General features: G+C 42.9%; 3 protein-coding genes across 9 annotated transcripts in view; 1 reads left to right on the top strand and 2 right to left on the bottom strand.

Annotated features, from left to right (window-relative positions):
- The first annotated feature begins 57 nt into the window (after positions 1-57).
- On the top strand, positions 58-3098 carry LOC144471350 (uridine-cytidine kinase-like 1). The gene is made up of 10 exons (XM_078183306.1): positions 58-235; positions 300-430; positions 907-1077; positions 1147-1253; positions 1345-1515; positions 1590-1661; positions 1776-2027; positions 2097-2306; positions 2431-2616; positions 2676-3098. The coding sequence occupies exons 1-10, from the start codon at positions 183-185 to the stop codon at positions 2991-2993; spliced, it is 1671 nt and encodes a 556-aa protein (XP_078039432.1). The 5' UTR covers positions 58-182; the 3' UTR covers positions 2994-3098.
- Positions 3099-3206: 108 nt separating this feature from the next.
- LOC144471351 (uncharacterized) lies at positions 3207-6839 on the bottom strand. The gene is made up of 12 exons (XM_078183307.1): positions 6481-6839; positions 6312-6389; positions 6158-6252; positions 5998-6075; positions 5777-5923; positions 5638-5713; positions 5382-5569; positions 5046-5190; positions 4715-4930; positions 4321-4439; positions 3800-3935; positions 3207-3533 (listed from the first exon to the last, which is right to left on the bottom strand). The coding sequence occupies exons 1-12, from the start codon at positions 6787-6789 to the stop codon at positions 3216-3218; spliced, it is 1905 nt and encodes a 634-aa protein (XP_078039433.1). The 5' UTR covers positions 6790-6839; the 3' UTR covers positions 3207-3215.
- A 682-nt stretch (positions 6840-7521) lies between these two features.
- Positions 7522-19569, bottom strand: part of Nhe2 (Na[+]/H[+] hydrogen exchanger 2) — a 34454-nt gene continuing 22406 nt past the window's right edge. For 2 of the 7 annotated variants that reach the window (XM_078182189.1, XM_078182194.1), the window contains 9 exons: positions 18919-19134; positions 17136-17271; positions 16264-16476; positions 15428-15497; positions 15208-15312; positions 14849-14950; positions 13838-13999; positions 12405-12554; positions 7522-11729 (listed from right to left, as the gene is read on the bottom strand). In XM_078182189.1, coding sequence (XP_078038315.1) covers positions 11317-11729; positions 12405-12554; positions 13838-13999; positions 14849-14950; positions 15208-15312; positions 15428-15497; positions 16264-16476; positions 17136-17271; positions 18919-19134 — 1567 coding nt within the window. In that variant the 3' untranslated portion in view covers positions 7522-11316. The other 5 variants (XM_078182190.1, XM_078182192.1, XM_078182191.1 and 2 more) reach the window with 5 other exon arrangements.

Genomic DNA, 19569 nt, shown 5'->3' with positions numbered 1-19569 from the left:
TTTAGGACACCAACGGTAGATAGCGACACATGTCGTTTTTGCACATTGTCGTCATTTGTCTTCGTTGTTTGTATAGAATCAGTATCGGACTGTTTCGGACGCACGAGGGTGGACAGTGCTGCGAAAAAAGAGCTTCGTCCGCGTGGGTCCGTATCGTAGTTTCCCATATTCCGTTGAGGAATATGGCAGCCAAAATGAATTACTTCGATCCACCCAGTTCCGCGAGTTCCGAGAGGTAAGCAATATTTGATTTGTCAGTTCTTTTTTCGAAAACAAACAGTTCGATTTTTATTATTCAGCGAAGACGGAGAGGTTTGTTTAGGCGATCGGGAAATAAGTCTTGTCGATGATCTCAGCGAAGATGTTGAACATTATAAACGCTCCGATATCGGGGCAACAACACCGCAATCTCCCCGGCCGCCTTCCACAGGTAAAATAATCCAATCATTAATTTTCTCTGATCATCAATAATTTTCAAATATACTATTGCGATTTCCTGTTCACTTTCTTTCAAATGCTGGTATATAGTCGATACGTATGTCTGTAATTACATATGTGACATGCCAATTTACAGAGCCAGTTTGGAGTACCTGTATATGGCAGATAGGATGCAGTTGGCGCAATGAAGTAGAAACCTTGTGCAATTTAAGAATGAAATCTAAGATTCCCAAAAGTATTATTCCTGGCTACCTTTATTCCTCTTAGTTCCCTAATTTCCTTATCAATGCTATCTCTGCCTCTGTTCAATATTTTATAAGAATGATTGATTGGTTCATAGTTTATCTAAGAATTAAATTAGATATAATCTTGTTCTCCTACCTTTTGACTCTTTGGTAGATTATGCCTGAATGCTTTATTATAAGTTGAGAAATATGTTATAAAAGGAAATCTTTAACTGTACGACAGGTTCTCAAATTTCGCCAAGGTCACGGAGACAACGAACTACTAGCTTGTCTCAGTCTAGCAAAAAGACTTCTGCAGAATCCATCCTTAGAAGTAAGACAAGAACAATATACACAGCAGGTAGACCACCATGGTACAATTCAGCAGGGCAGCAAGTAGAACCTTTTGTAATAGGTTGGTAGTATTTATATGATGTATGTATCTTTTAAAACATGCTTGAAATTAAAGATTGCCTCATGTTAGGAATCTGTGGAGGCAGTGCATCTGGCAAAACCACAGTTGCAACAAAAATTATAGAATCTTTGGATGTACCGTGGGTAACATTACTCAGCATGGATTCATTTTACAAAGTACAAGAAGCTGTCATTCCTTATGGAAAAAGTTATAATTGTTAATACAAATGTTGTAGACAAATGTTGTCATCGCATATTTTTGTTGCAGGTGTTAAATGAAAAGCAACACGAAATGGCTGAACGTAATGAATATAATTTTGATCATCCGGATGCTTTTGACTTTGAGCTTCTTAAAACAACATTGCAACGTTTAAAGGAAGGCAGAATGGTGGAAGTTCCTATTTATAATTTTGTAACACATTCTAGAGAAAGTAGAACGGTAAGCAGACATTTATAAACGTGCGAGATGTAATTATGAACTTATTTTGAAACTATCGAATTCTTGTGTCAAAGAAAACAATGTATGGTGCCAACGTAATTATATTTGAGGGAATATTGACATTCTACGATGTCAACGTACTAAAGGTAAGTTATAACATTGTCAGGAGAACATGATGACTGGAGTGAGACGGGCCCGCAAAGGTATGAGGAGAAACAGAATAAAAATTACTACCGTTCTGTTTTTTCTGATTGGTCAAGATGTGCGATGTCAAGGTATTTGTTGATACCGATGCCGATGTAAGGCTTGCAAGGCGATTACGGAGGGATATATCCCAAAGGGGAAGGGATTTAGTGGGTGTTTTGAAGCAGTACAGTACAATGGTGCAACCAGCTTTTTATTATTACATAGCGCCGTCAATGGTTCATGCTGACATTATTGTGCCGCGTGGCGGAGACAATGAGGTCGCGATAGAACTAATAGTACAACATATACACACACAACTGCAGCTCGTAAGATCGATTGTTTTCTAAACAGCCACACTTTTCATTTTATTTAACTGTAATTGATTCTTATTCTAGAGAGGTTTCAAACTCAGAGAAAAATTAGCCCATTCATATATTGGTCAACCATTGCCATCTTCACTCTACATGCTTCCGGATACACCACAGATCAAGGGTCTGCATACATTTATAAGAAATAAGGAAACCTACCGAGACGAATTTATATTTTACTCGAAGCGTTTGATACGCTTGGTAATTGAGTACGCGTTATCCTTATTGCCCTTTGAGGTTTGTTTAGTATAAATACTAAATATATAATATGTTAAATTGCTGTTTCTGTGGAAGTATGTGCAAAAGGATTGTAGACGGCAACGATGAAACAATAACGATATATTGTGCCATCTGTTCAAAGGATGTAACGATAGAAACACCTCAAGGAGTGCTGTATCAAGGAAAACGTGGCGCTACAGATAAAATATGCGGTGTATCCATTCTGCGAGCTGGTGAGACTATGGAGCAAGCTGTTAGGGATGTTTGTAAGGATATTAGAATAGGGAAGATACTTATACAAACGAATCAGCAGACTGGGGAACCCGAGGTATTTCTATTTTCTTATTTTATCTAGATGTCTTATAAATATGTTGATACATGTTACAGCTGTACTACCTTCGATTACCAAAGGATATAAAAGACTACAAAGTAATATTGATGGACGCGACGGTGGCGACAGGTGCTGCTGCCATAATGGCTATCCGAGTACTCTTAGACCACGACGTAGCCGAGGAAAATGTGTTGCTCGTATCATTGCTTATGGCAGAATCTGGTGTACACTCGGTTGCCTACGCATTCCCGCATGTTAAAATCGTTACGTCCGCCTTGGATCCTGTGGTGAACGAGAAATTCTACGTTCTACCCGGCATCGGTAACTTCGGCGATCGGTACTTCGGAACTGAGCCATCCTTGATCGACAATTAAGGCAGTTTAAGGCGACATCAGTTCTCCGGTTATAGTCACTTAATTCGTTTTTACAAAACAAATGCAGTCGTTTCGTATATAATTAATAAACTTTATGTTATGGGATGTGTGTATATATACTGTTTATGTCTTGTGTCTATATGTTTGTACAAATTAGTTCGATGATTGGACCGTATATTTATTATTTTTTAACAGCGTCTTTACATAGCGAGTTAGGCATTATCAAAGCGGCGTCATGTCAACGTTAGAGCGGACATCGCTACTTTCAGCTGCGGCACCGGTGCTGCGTAGTTGTCTGTAACCGCGAGCACTCGCCCGACGGGAACGCCGCCAAGAATCCAAGTTTCCGGCAGTGATGTCGCTCGGCTGATTCAGAAGATGCGTGATCAGTCGATCTAACGCTGCCAAGTCCTCGCTCGTGTTACCAGAATTTCCTAAACTGTCCGGTGGTCGATAACTGTCCGAGATAATTCCTTCAGTGTGTCCAATGTTTGCAATGTTACTCGCACTGCCGACTTGGAGTCCCAATTTTGGAGTAAACTGTACCGAATCATGATATTGTTTTAATTTCGTATACACCTTGTTGAAAATAAAAGATTTACCCTGTTGGTGTTAAATAGTTTATTACTTGGAGCTGAGGTTTCCAATGTTAAAGATTTGATATTGTTCTTAAAGAGTCAATAATAGTGTCAATCTTTTATTGCTATGTGGTCTCACTCTACTACTAGGGTACTCTTCTGTAGTGAAGTTGAAGGGTAATTTGAATTTTGAGTAATCGCTTTAGATTTCAAAGTAATTATAGTTACCTGTTCAGGACCGTGTTGACCGTAACTTATTCTCTGTACTTTGCGGAACGTTTCGTCGTTGATGGCTTCGCGGACTGCTTTGTTCAGCGTTTGCTCCAGCGCCCGCTGTTTAGTTTTACTCAATCCATCGTAGTAGCTATATGGAACATAATTTTCTTGCTCATCTGATCGCTATTTCAATATTATTATAATTCAATTTCGAAATTATTATAAGTCACTTAGACCAATAGCAACTTGAGCAGAACTTTCAAGGAAAAAAAAATCACCAGATTCTTACAGGGTGCAACGAGATATCGGAATAAAAATTACAGATATTCTGTACTATTCAATGAACCCTTGCATCGTGTTTTTCATGTTTCAGTCTTGTTCTGTGTCGTTAGTTTTCTAAAAAAAACACGCGACTACAACATGTCGGGGCACCGTGTAAAACAATCTGGGAACTCGTGTCGAGCTATAAAACGGACTGTACGTGAAATTTAATCTAGCCGCAGCGAAGCGATATCGTGTTTAATTTCAGTCACCTCGAATCCAAGGAGCTGTTATCTCGTGAAATATTCTTATCGCGGACCAGCCGGATGTCGTGTTCCCAGAATCGGCGTAATTCCGGCGTGGACGTGTACGGGGCAGCGACTTCCTTAATCTGCGAAGGAAAACCGCGAGTCCGGTAATCGGTCCGAGAGAAACGGTGCATTATTCAGTGTGCCGGAGCGAAATGGAAAAGAAGCATTACAGAGATTGAGCACGTTTATGGGCAGGCATTACCGGCAGTAGCCGTTTGCGTAATGACGCGGCGATACCAACTTCCAACGTTATAGTGAGAAATTACGTAGCATGATTCTCGCTATCTAGCGCGGTGGATGAGAGATTCGGATCTCGTGAGCGGCACGGGTGGTCGTGTATCGTGACCTTACTCACCTTCAGAACTATTATCGCGGTGATAAAGATACATATTACGTTGATAAAGGTCAAGCACGCGCTGATTATGCCGTTGCAGAAGAACTCGACGGGCAGATAGTCCGTGTACACGTAGGTGTAGGACGTGTTGTAATCCGTGTAGGACTCACCCTTTATGTGCGGCATTTTAATCGGCCGATAGATTAGCCATATGCACCCCAGTGCCCAGAACAAGCCCTGCGAAAATTTCTCTTATCGTAGCCACGGCGAGCACCGGTCGTAAAATGTTTACGACTTCTTATAGATTAGCTGGCGGGACTATTATCTCTGTGACTCGGTATTTCTCACTCACGCAATTCACCACAGGGGGTAACAGGGAGGCCGATATGGCGACGCCAATCAAGGGTCCATTGCTGCCTTGTAATAGAGCTACGGCGACACCAGTGCCCGATGGAAGTGCCCACAACACACCCATCCATAAGGATCTGTAATTACCCCTGTGAGAAGTTTGTTTAGTTGTAGGCGTTACTGCCTGAAACGTTTTAATCGAGGGTCGAAATAAACAGGGATGTTTTGTCTTTAAAGTTAAAAGCTTGCCTATTAATTTTTCATTTCCAAAGTAGACTTTAATCCTCATAAGGAAATATTCAGAATATGAATTTAACGAAAAATAAGGATTGGAAGTTACCTGGCTTTCATTTCGTCGGTCGGCCAATCGCCGTATCCCCAAGGCATCTCAGTAGTGCCCAGGAGTAGACCAAATATGAAACCGAAGAGTATAGATAGAAATATGCCTAGCAACAAGCTCTTAAGTCCAATAAATTGGAGATTTCTGTCTGCTATAATAGTGCCAAAGGTAACCGACATCACGGGACCCTTGAAACGATTACAGACATGAATATTTTGATGCAGAATGATCGAAAGCGGGCAAAGTAATGTGTTACCATTAACGGAGATACCAACATGGCGGCGACGACATTTGTCGCGCTGTTCTCGATTAGACCAAGGGCTGCGAGACAACTGTAACAAATTAAGACAATAATTGCCGTCCACGCTGAAATAAGGAAGTTTAATATTCCTTACTCTGCTGTGAGCACCAGCAACACATAATCGAAAGTTAGGTCTCCTCCGCTACGGACACCGTCCACGACTTGTTTCACCGTCAGCTTCGATCGTATCGATTCGACGAAACCTTTCCAAGCGTTCTTCCGATCCTCCGACTCCTTCCGCCTGAAAGTTTAAATTTCAATTCTATATCAGTCCGGCGATAGTTGCGTCAAGTAATTCTGCTTTCCGACAGTAACCTCCGTGCTAGATCGTCCTTGATGGCGGTGGAGCCAACGCTGCTAATACCGCTGTACGTGCACTGCGTCGGAATCACACTGGGAAACGGTTAAAAATGGATCAGGACGTTCAGAAGAAATACTGCTCGGTTTGTTTCGGGGCAATGCTGCGATAGATCACCTTACTATGGAGTTCATCTTCACGCCGATCCCCATTTCCGTGAGACAGTGCAGGCAGTTCTCGCATGGCTCCCCAGCGGGTACCGGAAATATCACCTGCGGACAAAGACCAACAAAATTTAATCAGGAAGGATAAGGATGAACGATTTTCTTACCTCGTAGTACATGTCTTCTTTATCCTTGCACCAAACTACGTGGTGAACTTTCAACTTCTTCAGCAGCTCTTCCAAAACCTGGAACAGCCACAGACGTGTCTTAGTAAATGGATTTGTGACAAAATAAATTTTGTCACCTAAAATGATGCTTTATCGTTGGCGCTATTACCGTTTCCATCGAGACAAAGCCTGGGCACCTGTTATGCGGACCGGAATTGTCGTGGCCGCGGCCTCGAAGGTACCTTTTGCCTCCGAAGTCATCGGCGATATCGACGTCGTCCTCTTCATCGTCGCCGGCGAGCGTCAATAATTGAGTCTTCGTTTTCGTTTCTCTGAGGCGTACGTTGACTTTCGGCACGTCCACAGCTTTCTCCGTTATTTCATCCTTCCTGCCGCGTTTCAGGGGCACGCCGAAGATCAGCTGATGCTCGTAACTGGTCGTTGGTATGCAAACTAAAAACACCACGCCGCCCGGCATTCTATTCTCGAGGAATCGGTCGATCCGTATTAACGATCACACGGTTTCGCGATCTAGCTCGTCACTTTGCTCGGATGAATCTCGAAGCCTCGAACAGATCTTCCGAGGTATTAGATTTGAATTAGCAGGACACTAATCACTTTACTGTGCCGTACTTAATTGACGTGACAGGTGGTGTTGTGTCAAGTGGTGCTTTGGTGCTTTTTACTGCACTCCGAGGGTCATTTATGAATTTTTGACATTCTATTCGATGAAGTTTCGTTAAATGTCCTAAATTTGAGGATTTTTGTTAAAAATCTCCAATTTTATCAATTGGATTTATCAATTTTTTTACACGATTCCAAATTAATCTGCAAATCCAAATGAACATATAGCACGAATTTTTGTTAAAAATTCATTGGTTCAATTAATAGGTTTATTAGTAATATATTGCTTTCGATATACTGTGATAATTAACATTAACAATATGTTAAATAGTTTTACTCTTCATGAAAGAAAAGTATTACTAACCGATAATTGTCCATTGCAAAAAATGCAATAATTTTTATTTTAATGATTGCATTTGATTTGTCTCGTTTGCGCAACACCATATTTTTTGGTTTTGGCACCGCTGGATGGCGCCACCGTCCTCTTTTATGAAAAAAGTTGTGATTCTCAATTATTTATACAAGCGGTGTTTCCATTTTCATGGTGTTCACTGTGGAGAGTGTAGGCCCAAAGAAACAGACTGTCCGTTTTACGAAATAAACATTTATTTTAACAAATCAACAGCGTAAAGACTAGCGTCTAGAAACTAGTCCGACATCACGTCCGACCTAGATAACTAGAGGCCACCAGGAATATCCCGCGAAAGGAGATTTCGATCTCGTTCCGAGATTTTCACGAGAATTGATTTTCATTTTAAATATTTCGGGTTAAAAGGGCGCGCGTTTCCGGGGGGAAACGCGCGCGCGAACGGAATACTCCCTAATCGAGAATCCTAGGAGAATCCTAAAACCGGTATCACTATCTCGTAGACTATCCAACGATTACCTTAAGGAAACAAAAAAATGAAATCTCAACGGTGTTTTCTTTTTTTTTTTCGGTCAATTCCATAAGTACGTAGTCGTGGCCATCGCCTAACGCGAGATCGTCTTAAATTAGTCAACGGCCCGCCGGGCACTCAATTCTCATGAAAATTGGAAGTATGATTTCCCTTTACACCCTCCCGTTTGCTCGCATTTACTTCGACACGCCGATGTCACTTTAAAATTCCCGTGTCCAATAAATGATGGTAATAATACGTCATCGTAATAACTTGCTACATTATCCGCTATGAAAAGTTCCTTTATTTACATACGATGTTAAATGGTCGCTTTTTTAGGTACTGAGCCTACGACTGTTTTCTCCGCGGCTGGTTTCTTTTATTTTCATTATTCTGTTTTTGTCGCTACTCGAGACTTTTGTCCATTTGTTTACGTTATCTCGTCGTCCTCGTCGTCGTCGTCGACATCATTACCATTATTTTAGTTTTAAGGCCATATTTAAGGAGAGGAGCATTTGGACAACTCACTTGTGTGTGTGTGTGTGTGTATGTGTGTGTGTGTATGTTTTCGCGCGTATGTGTGCGTGTGTGTGTTTCTGTCGCCGTGAAGTACTACGACGATCCTCGGTAGGACGTCGTTCTATTATTATACAGGACTTGTTCTTGCGTAATGGAAAAGCGATGCTAAAAGTTTGTGTAAATCACGTCATATTTTGCGTACTTGAAACATTTAAGTAGAATTCGATTTCAAAAAGAGTTATCGTAGAATTATTATTCAATAGAATTATGTTTCGTTAATGCACGAAATGAAATTCAAGAGTTTACAGAAAATATCGTGCCGATACAATTAATTTTTACGTAGCGAGATATTTTTAAGAACAATCACGTTTACACAAACTCTTCTCACAACCTCTGATCCTTTCACTCTAAACGGAGTTCCACGCACAAGGATAAATCCTATATAAACGGTATTACGATAATATACTCGTTCTGTTGATCCTCGAGTTTTCTGTACGAAGCATACTTTGCCCTTTTTTTACTATTACGTTCTTTTCGGAGGTTCTTCTCGTGGCTGACGAGTACGCCTGTTGCGATTAGAAAATTGAGTTGCCTGCAGAGACTCTTACCCCCTTCACCCAAATGTACCGCAACAATTCTGACGCAAGTATACCGTACGAGAACAATTCATCGATAGCTATAACCGAGACATTACGATACTTTTAATATATTCAACATGAAATTTTTAGCTTTAATACAATATACCGTAAAAGTCTCCATAGGAACTCAACGACTGAGAAGATGTGTCACCGGAAAGGAGATATTGATATTCCGGTTGCAATTGTATTTCGTAAAAATTTTAATCGAATCCCGAGATTTATATTATTAAAACTTCACCGATATTTACGCAATCGAAATGTAAAGCATCATCGATCATCAACCTATAAATCGATGTAAAAGTGATCAAGTAACGAAGATTGAAAGCACTTTTACGATACGTTAACGAAGAACATGCAAAATTGTTAAATACAGTATGGTAAATAAATGGCAAGAGATCCAGTTCGAAAGGCTTGACTCGTATTTCGTTCGCATTTGTCACGATGCGAACAGGATTTAACAGTATCCTTTTGTGTCTAACCAACTGATAAGCCAGCCAGAAAGCAATCTCCGCAAATGAAAGTTCGACAAGATCACTATACCCGCAACAGAAGCATTCAATTCTCCTTGCCGAGACTACAACGTTGCGCCTCGATGGCTCGTCTAATTCTAGATTCGCATCTACAAACTGCGAAGCAAATCGCCGGTTGATCTTCGTCGTGACGGTGTCTCTCGCGTCTCTCAGGGAAGACGAAGAAAAAGAGACCACACCTAGTCACAGAGTCATCAGCGAATCTATAGCTGAATCTAAACGTTGCGAGACAACCTGGCTGGACAGCCACGACTACTCCGATCGTGCTTTATCGAGTGTCTTTAGCGTTTTTTTTTCGGCAAGGACTTCGGGCCGTTCGAGCCACCAATTACTGCCAACCAGTCTTCACTATTTTTCAATTGTGCTGGTTTGAATGTCCCAAAGACTTCGGGTAGAATGAGCCAACAGTTAATACGAAGCGGTAATGGTATTCTGGTAATTTAGTAACTTACTAGACTAAGGATCTTGAATGATGATCGCAACGCCGCCGGCCGAGGCTGCCTCGCAATGCTTGATCGTAGCTGAGCGTGTCGCAGAGGCAACGCGGAATCGTGACCGCGCGTTCCGCCATTAAAAACCGCCCTGCTCGTCTCTCGCTCGGACCGGGAGCGGGCCCGGTCGCCGCTAGGATACTTCTACGAATCTTAAGGCCACGATACCAAGTCTCGTCGGCGATCATCGCGAGAGTCGCGCGGGAGTGCACGCGGTGTCTTAGCCCGACACCCGAGGAGAAAATTCGGACCTAGGAAATGGTGCACGCGCTCCCCCGGCGGAATCGATCATGTCAGCACGCGGAGAAGCTGAATCGCGCGCGCGGTGCTCCGCGCTCGTGCAGAGAAAGTGCATTTGGAAATGAACCACGGAAAACCAGCCGTTCCCCCGGTTAAATCGTGTTCGACCATCGGTCGCGCGTGGAGGAAATGGTATCGGTTAAAAAAATAGCTTTCTCTCTGACTCTCCTTCCCTCCCTCCCTCTCTCTCTCTCTCGCTCTTGCTCTCTTTCTCTCTTTCTCGCGTCCTCCCACGTAGTTCCTTTCGAAAAGGTTCGTGCGTGGCAAGTCCAAGTATCAAAAGGATCCGCGGCATGTAACACCGGCCGGTGTTTCTCACGCCCGATCGCTTCTCTCGAACGACGTCTACACTTCACGGTGCCCTATAAAATTAGGAGAGGGGGCGGCGGAGTAGCGTAGACGCGGGAGAAGCAGCGAGAGCTTCGCCACCGGAAGCCGCCTTCGAACAAAGCTAATCTGTCTGCAGCCAACTAGTTTCGTCTCTGATTTACCAGAGAGAGGGGTTACGCCTTCTCTTCTTCTTCGTGTGTTCACAAAGTTTCACAAAATATACCGACCGCTAATCTCAACTACTCTCTCTTTCTTTCAAACAATACGACGGGCAAGAATCTAGGTCGCGTTCCGTTCGACGGAAAATGGGACCAAAACTTCGAGCGACACGGCCGTCCCGTGTTTCAGGGGGGGGCCTCGGTCACCTTTTGGGCATCTCCCGCGTCTGCGCCGACGGCCCCACGAGAACCCGGAACAAAAATATTCTCATCTCTCGGAAATGGAAAACTAACTACAACGCCCACCCCGCCGGAAGGGGGCCCGTTTTCTGCGTGCGAACGAAAGCATCGGTTTAGTCGACGCGAAGATACTTTCCGTCGTCGTGGTCCTGCGTAAGGGTAGGCCACCGTTGCGCCATGGTGACGGCGGCTGGCTGGTCCTCACGTCGCGTGCTAGAACGGTCGTCCTCGCAAGGGAGCGGCGACCGACTCGGGCTGTTCAGCAACTGTTTAGGAGAAAATCGCTGGAGTCGCGAGCTAATTACGCGATCGTGAATCACTCAGACGGGCGCGCTGGGTCGTCGCAGGAGAGACATGAGCAACGAGCGTCGTGGTGGCCGCCGCCATGGACGACGCAGCCGGCGCTCGTCCTCCGGATAGGACGACGTCTGCTCCTCGACGATCCCCAAGGGTCAAGCTTTCTCTTCCTCCTCGTCGATGTCTTCCGACGATTCGGACGAGTCCATGATCAGGGCGGTCGAGAGGCTCGGTACCTGTGCCGAGTAGGGGAACGAGCTCATCCGGTAATTGTGCGGCGGGTTCCAGCACTCCGGCAGGGAATGGGAGCCGTCCTCCGTCACCATGTCCGACTGCGACGTCTCCATCGAACCCAGCTCCATCATCGACACCCTCCTGGCCGGTCCCCTCCTGCTGTCTGCAATCGCCAAATACTTCGCTTATTGTTAGAACAGCACGCTGCCAATGTATTCACAAATTATAATATTAGGTTATTCAATAAATTCAATTGATCGTATTTTTTGGCTGAGTGCTTTAGTAACACAGAACGATAAGCGACCGAAGAGAAAGAGTTTAAATGATCGATTTCTATGTAGAGGAGACATTTAAAGGAAAAGTTAATCAACAGAGAACACTACGTCTCTGAATCAGTTTTAATATCGACTAACCAATTGCTGTACTTTTGGTTTTGTTCTTGGTCATAGTTAACTTCATATTTATTGAATAAGATATATTATATTTTGTTATGCTTTTATTCTGTTCATTATTGAATTCTCTAATTATTTCATCTTGTTTATTCCTGGATAAAACAGTTTAAGGCATTCAAGGGAAAGTAACTGAATTGGTACAGCATCTAAGCTGGAACTTCACAATTTATTAAAATAAATTATTATATTTTATTCAAAGCAAGGGCCATTTTAAAGAGTCGATCAGAAGTTCGTAGACTAAACTGTAGAAACTAGAACGAAGCTGAGACATTTTCGCCCTGTCAGATTTGAAATAAATTAAAAGCCATTAAATAGGAAGAAAAACAAAGAAAATAAAAGATACATGAAAATAAAAGAAATAAAAACTTGATCAGACCTGGATCTATGATTATGAATGCTTACTCGAAGCTCTCGAGGGCGAGTCCGTCTGCTCCGTCAACAAAAAATCCTCGCGTCTGTCCAAGATATCCTGATCTATACTGCTAGGTGTGCAAACGCTGTCGCGACGGAACAGGCCAATCACCGACTGTACCTTCGGCTGCTCGATCCCGCCTGCGATCAAAACAATTGCTCATCCCTGTGAATCAACAACCTGCTACAGGATGTTTCATTTATCTTGTTCATCGAAACCTTGGTCGTATAAACTGGATAACGAAAATAGCTTTCAGTAACTATACCAAGCAACTATGATCGTTACGTTCTCAACTAGAATAAACGAAACACCCTGCGAACGGTGCACATAAACGAGAAAGCAGTGCTTGAAAAAGAAAGAGAGGTCAAACAGAAAAGTGACTGTTCTCAAAGGCTGAGTTAGAGCACAACAAGAGACCCAAACGAGTGTTCGTATGGTGATCTCGGTGTCTGTCTGCTGTGTGTGTGTGTGTGTGTTTGTGTGTGGCGAGCTGGTGCGCGTGTAGACATGTGTGATTGTGTGTGCGAGATCTGCCAAGGGGATTGGGTAACCCAAAGATCGAAGAAAATAACGGCATTTCCCACAGACGTCAAGAAAGAAAAAACGGAAAACGACAGGAAGTTCTGGAAAGATCTGATGCGTGACATTTACATGTTCTCCAACCGGTAGTGGACGTTTATCGCAGTCCGAAGGTATCCCCCGGCTTCGTAAGCTGGCTCGTCTTCAAAAATATGGATCCCCTGTAAAGTAGTGGGTTTCTTTTTCACCGTTCACGTACCTGCCATTGGTTTATCTAGCCATCGAATCGATACATTTTTTTGTTTAGTTTATTACGACGATCACACAGTAGCTGGAAATGTTTAAATAAGACGTCGTGTCGTCTTAGAATTTTCTCGTCGAATCGCACAGAATTATAGCGTAGCAAAAGCACCACCCGTAGACTTTTTCATTTAATGTTTCTTGTGTAAGGAATTACCCGACCCCCGTCGAAAGTATTTACGAGATTCGTTCGAAACAAAGCAGTGCTAAATAGTTGTTCTACTATATAGACACAACCAAAATGTATAGTTTCTATTGGTGTACAGTATTATAAAGAATAAATGTTTTGTAGTGTATTAACACGCTCACTGCCCTGTCTGTCATCCTTAGGAAATCTCAAATGCGACGGAAACGTAACTGTTCCGATAAAAATTCATTTTTCCGTTTAGATTTTAATATATTCGCTTGTGATTTCGTGGGGACTCTTCGCGGGGACATACATTCGACGGTGAACGTGTTAACGGTGTAAAATCGTTTAACTGTATGACGTGTCAGCCAATGAAATCAGTGTACTGTTGCTACTTTATCTCTGCTGCCATTTGGTCCTACGGCGCAATGGAATGTTAAGAATGGAGCACGTTAGACATTGTTCTGGTAATCTCACCTAAGAAGGTAGCTGAGGGGGAACTATACGCTAGATACTCTTTGTTGGAACACCAAGCAGGGAACTCGTTCTGTTTAACGGGGTGCCCGGAATCGTAATCGTCCTCCCGTTTCCAAGGTAGCATGGTCTCGGTAGCGGTGGGCGTCGTCACCCTGTAGGTCTCTACAATCCAAAAATCATCGTTCCCGCTCAGAATTTGTGTTTGACAAAAAAAATTTGCATTAACAATAATTTCGACATTTCAAGTGAAACAATTTTTGAGGAAGTCTTCTATGTTACTCGTTTAATGTAGCGTCGAATCCATGCATATCGCACTAACTCTTTAAATAATTATAATTCAGAGTGGAGAAGTAGAGAAGTGTAGAAGCGGAGAAGACTGTATACTCAGATACGATACTTAACCTCCACAGAGCAGATACTGTACACCTACCTCTGATCGTTCGAAACCGTCATTTGCTTATTCGATTAACGATCGTTACTCATATTAATCTATCTCATCACGAATTCTCATATTTCAACTTAAAAACTGTCGTCGCCACCTGTGTACGCAGTTATGTATAATCAAGCGTCCTGGAGTTAGTAACAATAACTTTTATGAACACGAAATTCGTTCTGTAGTTCAAACATAGAACCCTGGCAGGAAGCATTCAGTCAGAATTAGGATTGTACTTGTTGGAAAAATTATTTGAGTATTTATTAAGAACGGAGAATATAGAAAAGAAGTATAAATAAAATAGAACAGTATAAAACAATCGGAGAAGCGTTTTAGAACGTTGGAAGTGTTTAATAAAAATAAAGAAAGCCAAGGATGTTTTACTTCGTATTTAGCACTCGAAACGAGCAAACATACTTAATTCGTACGATCGAACACTTCCGCCAGAGGTACACAATTTCACTGCATACTGTTTTACATGCTATAGTTCGCTGTCAGACTGCTGGATTGGCCAGCAACCGTCCGATTAAATTAAGCTAGAATAAAAACGCGGCATCCGCTGATGAAAGGAATCCTACCGTCGCATCCGAGCTTCATGTCCGGGTCGTCCGTGTTAATGGTGTCCATAGAGGTGGTCGTGGTGGCGCCATGATGTGCCTCCGCGTTCACGTTGGACGAGTCTATGGAAATCAAGCGATAAGTTATTTGCCGTTGAATCGCCAGGGAAATTAGTTCCCTAACTCCCCGCTCATTGAAAGAAGACTTTAACGAGTACGGACTAATCATCGCGGGGGCCGCCGATTCCTCAAAGGCTCCGTGAAAATTTCGCCCGGGAAGTTCGCCGGTCTAATGAAACATGGAACTTCGGACCGTATCACGGTCCGCCGGGGGGGGGGGGGGGGAGAAGAGGAGGAGAAAAAGAAGATCGAATTCTTACCGGAAGTGCGAGCCGTGAAAGTTATCGCGGAGTCCCAGTCCTCCTTGCTGGACGGCTTCGAGGTATCCCCGTTCTCCAGCTCGTACAGCACGCCGTTTATGTAATCTGCGACGAAATTCAGATTCACGTATTCAAACCGGAACTTCCCGTTCGGGCCCTCATCTATGCTTTTTTCTTTTTTTTTCTTTTTTTCGCCATCGATAGTCTTTCCGTAACTCACCCTGGGTGAACAACTTCGTCGAGCCGTTCTGTTGGAACTCCGGGAAACTAACGTGATTCTGCTTGCCGTCCTACGAGAAAACAGAAGTTTTAATTGCCATGGAAAAAAAATACCTCTATGCCGGGTGGGCTCCTCGACGAATATTCTCTTTGAATATGAAGGAACCGGCTGCAGACTTTTTATGCATTCGCGACGCGGGAAACGACCGCGAGAAATATAAAGCGGCGAACGTTAGTGATGATGGATTTTTAGGGTACTCCTCTGAATTTATTCGCGAGTCCCGCGTAAAAATTCTCTGTTTAGATTAGAGGAGATCGATGGATTGTTTTATCTGTTCGTGACAGGCGAGAGCCCGCAGAGATACGAAACAGAGGGAATATTGTCGATCTAAAGATAGTGTCATATTCTGCTCGGTTATTCTGACGTCGAAGAAGAATTGAATTTCTAGCCGACGGTTTTAGACTGGCTTCGGGAAATGTCGATCTCGCGGGAAAATCGACTGTTTAGAGTCGCTCAATGGACTGCTGATTTTTGCACATTTTGCAGAAAATAGTAAAAGTATCGTGTTGTTTATTAGAATTACGTTAGCAAGAGGAGATATTAATTTTCACATAATTTCCATGAAAATATGTGCTTCGCATAAAAGTCCACAGTTTTGTCGAATCATATAAACATCTCCTATTTTAGAATAATTATGCGGTGAAGAATGATATATTTCAAACAGAGTCAAGAGTTGATATTCGTCGAGTCGCTTGAAGATAATTCAGCGATCGAATGAGTTGACGTTCGCCGTCAAAGTGCATTGAATTCGTCGAATAGAGTGGTTCGGTACTCACTTTGAGCAACTTCTTACTGCGCTTGTGACGATGCTTGTGCTCACCCATCATCCGTCGTATGTTCATGTGCATTTTGTAATTGACTTGGGTCGATAGATCGCGATCGTTCACCGCGTGTCGGCTGTAGCTCAGCCGTCGATGCTGGGAGAATTTTATTTCATCACTCAGGAACTTGTTTCCATCCCCCTTTTTCTTTATTTTTATATAGCGGTTCTGAAATAGGTAGCTAAACTTTAGGAGTGCATGGTTCTCCTGCCATGACTCTTCTTCACAACACCGTACGACTACAATTGTTATAAATTTTTTTTTTTTTTTTTTCTCTTTCTCCCTTTCGCTCTCACGAACGAGCACCCAAAAGTTCAGCCACCTACTTGAGAATCACCCTGTAGAAGCGGTAATAAAGGGTAAAATAAAGGAACGTTTTGGAACTCGAGGGCAGCTTCCTTTGCTCCTTAGTGCAAGCGAAAGCGTGAAGATTCCCGCCGGGAACGCTGAACCGTCGATTCTCGCCCTCATTCGCGCAACCGAAACAATCGATTCTCTAGCGGAGAAGTTTTGCTCTCGATCATCCACGTTCGAACCCTCTCGCGGCGAGCATCGACAGTTCAAAATTCCCGGCCTGGTGGACGCGATTTGCATCCCCGTGGCGGGAGGGGTTGAAACTCGCGTCACTCTTTTCTGGTTTTTGTTTTTTCTCCGAACACGCGACACGAGCCGAGGAGAGACCGAGGGGTGGGAGAGGCTCGAAATTTTTCAGCGGGTACACGATCGTCGTTTCCCCGAGCATCGTCTCTCCGTCCCCCCCCAGTCAGCAAAGTTTTCAGGGCCGCGAGCATATATGTAAATCGTCGTCAGCAAGGAGGGCGTCTTACCCTCTTGTAAGGCTTGCAAAGTTCTTCGGCCAATAGATGGTGGATCCTGGCGTCGGTCAGGTCCTTCTTGGAAGGGTTGTACTCCACCTCTTGAGGATCAATATTCCAGCCCGCTTCAAGCTGGCTGCAACTCGGACTGGAAGGAGAAAGAATGAGACTGCATTTTATGACGGGCTGCCACTTCGAGATCGATACCGTGCCTCGAGGAGGGTTTCGCCGTTCAATCGAGATACAATGCAGACTTATCTCCGGCTACGATTCTCCCTTGCGCCGTCGACACACAGGCTCCGAAGCCACCGGTACTTTCCAGCCCTAAACTACTTTCTGGGCCATCAACGTCTAGGACAGTGATGCTGGGGCTTATTCGACGTGACGGCTCTCGAGATAACATAGTTAGAACCTTTTCTCGATACGACGCCCGGGAACACATGGCTGATCAATAATTCTTCGGGCCGCGGTGACTCAGAAAATTAAACACGCGTTGTCCCCGATCCTTCTTCACCCACCCATCGAAGATAATTGCGCGAGAGATCCTTTCGTGATCCTGTGAATCACTGGGCGATTCCCTGACTTTTGTGCACATATTTTCGAGCACATCTGTTAGTCTGATAAAAATAAAATCTTTAACAAGGATTTATATATAAATATTGAATTACACAAAATTGTTACTTTTTCAATTAAAAATCTTGGTCACTTCTATTTTATTTTCAAACGACACGGTATATTTTTAGTGCATATTATTATCGTTTACAACAAGAATCCAACGAATTGTTACGAGAGATAGCACAATACTGAAACTTCAAAAAATCGACTTCCTCTGTTACTGATTTCGAGGGTCCCATTCTTTGTGAACATTTCCAGAAAGAAGTCGTGCAAATATTCGCATAATTGCAGAAGTTGTAAGAAGTAACCGAGTCCATCGTTTCAAACTTCCAAGTCATTTATCTTCGAAATGCATTTTCGAGAACGGTTTACATCGTAACTCTTGGACAGATGGATGCGTTAACTTGCTACTTTACGTAGATGTGTAAAATCCAGTTCTTCATTGACTAGCTTTGAGTGTAAGATTCATGAATAGGTGGTTGTTGGAACATTTAATAAAACTACTAAAATATTTGGATTAATTTTGTAATTTAATACTTAATTTTGTTGAGACATGAGAAAGACTAGTTTATTGTGTCATGTCTACAATTTTTCTTTTAAAATTGCAACCGACTGGAAATTCGCTCTTTTAACTTTTTATCTAGGCTTAAGACAAACAGTTGAACAATACCTTTTTTCAAAGTTATTCTGTTTTAAAATAAATGCAAGGCACTGTTTATTCTCCACTTGCTGCACGTCAAATAAGCTCTTAGTAATCATCTACAATTTTTTAATAGTACTTCTAACCAACAGCATCACTGCATTGGTCGCAGAAATATATTTTTTAATATCCGAAGAGTATCCAATGGCTCGGCCAATCAATTCCAATCAGAAGATCGAAGTAGAAGACGTCTCTAGTTCGATTAGACGCGGTTCACTCCGTTCCCCGTTAATTAAAACTTTCTTTACAAATTAATAATTCTCTCCATCGGTGCGCTCACCTGTTGTCTCAAAGGAACGCGATCCGGAAGAAGCATTTGTTATTGTGAAAATAAGCAGGTCAAGTATGAACGAGATAACTTCTTGTTCGGCTCGCATTGAATCGTAACCGTGATCGTGGGATGGGGATTGTCGGTGGGGTGGACGGGAGGCGGTCGAGAAGAGGGGGGGGGGGGGGGGGATGAAAAAGGAGGAATCATACCTTCCATTGAAGTGTCCCGTGTTGCTATAGTTCCGGAATATCGCGGACATGCTCTCCGTTCCGCTGATATTACCGATCGTGGACGCGTTCCTCCTAATGTAATCCAGTGCGTCTTTCATCGCGAGCTTCGAGTACGTTTCCAATATTTTCGGCTCCGCGCCGTAATGATCCCGCACCAAATAAGGTCGAATGAACTTGTTATCGAACCGTTTGAACCTAGAAAACACCACAATGCCAGAAAATAACGAGGCTCGACGCAACACGGCGAAATAGAACTATCGTAATGAACGTAGCGTCTCAGAGTTTTATATAATATAGAATTTATTTAATCCTTAGCAAACCAGAACAATAAAGCTCCCAACTGGGATTTCAAAGACTTTAATATTAATTTGAACGATTTTTATTACTTTAATTTTATCCTCATGCATGGGAATAGTATAGCAATTTTTTTAGAAATTATAATTCGTATGTATTGTTCTTGATTTTTGGTAATATTTGAAAAATGCCAGAGGATTGTAAATGGTTAATCCTCTAGGGGATGCATTATCAATCTAGCCAGCAACTCGGTCGTCCTTCTTAAAGGGTTATTGAGAAATTACTGTGTATCTATATTCAATATTTCATCATTTTATATTTTAATTGAACCATCAA

Source organism: Augochlora pura, chromosome 6 (assembly GCF_028453695.1).
Source record: "Augochlora pura isolate Apur16 chromosome 6, APUR_v2.2.1, whole genome shotgun sequence".
In the NCBI taxonomy this organism is placed as follows: Eukaryota; Metazoa; Arthropoda; class Insecta; order Hymenoptera; family Halictidae; genus Augochlora; species Augochlora pura.
Note: the sequence above shows the minus strand (reverse complement) of the source record. Positions and strands in the feature narration are given on the sequence as shown.

What these genes read in the sequence shown, in the direction of transcription:
- LOC144471350 (XM_078183306.1), top strand. Translation starts at nt 183, where the DNA reads ATGGCAGCCAAAATGAATTACTTCGATCCACCCAGTTCCGCGAGTTCC. An exon ending in AGTAGAACCTTTTGTAATAG is followed by an intron (nt 1,078 to 1,146) that starts GTTGGTAGTATT and finishes GCCTCATGTTAG; the next exon opens with GAATCTGTGGAGGCAGTGCA. An exon ending in ACGATGTCAACGTACTAAAG is followed by an intron (nt 1,662 to 1,775) that starts GTAAGTTATAAC and finishes TGATTGGTCAAG; the next exon opens with ATGTGCGATGTCAAGGTATT.
- LOC144471351 (XM_078183307.1), bottom strand. Translation starts at nt 6,789, where the DNA reads ATGCCGGGCGGCGTGGTGTTTTTAGTTTGCATACCAACGACCAGTTAC. An exon ending in AAGATGAACTCCATAGTAAG is followed by an intron (nt 6,076 to 6,157) that starts GTGATCTATCGC and finishes ACCGTTTCCCAG; the next exon opens with TGTGATTCCGACGCAGTGCA. An exon ending in TACCCCCTGTGGTGAATTGC is followed by an intron (nt 4,931 to 5,045) that starts GTGAGTGAGAAA and finishes AAATTTTCGCAG; the next exon opens with GGCTTGTTCTGGGCACTGGG.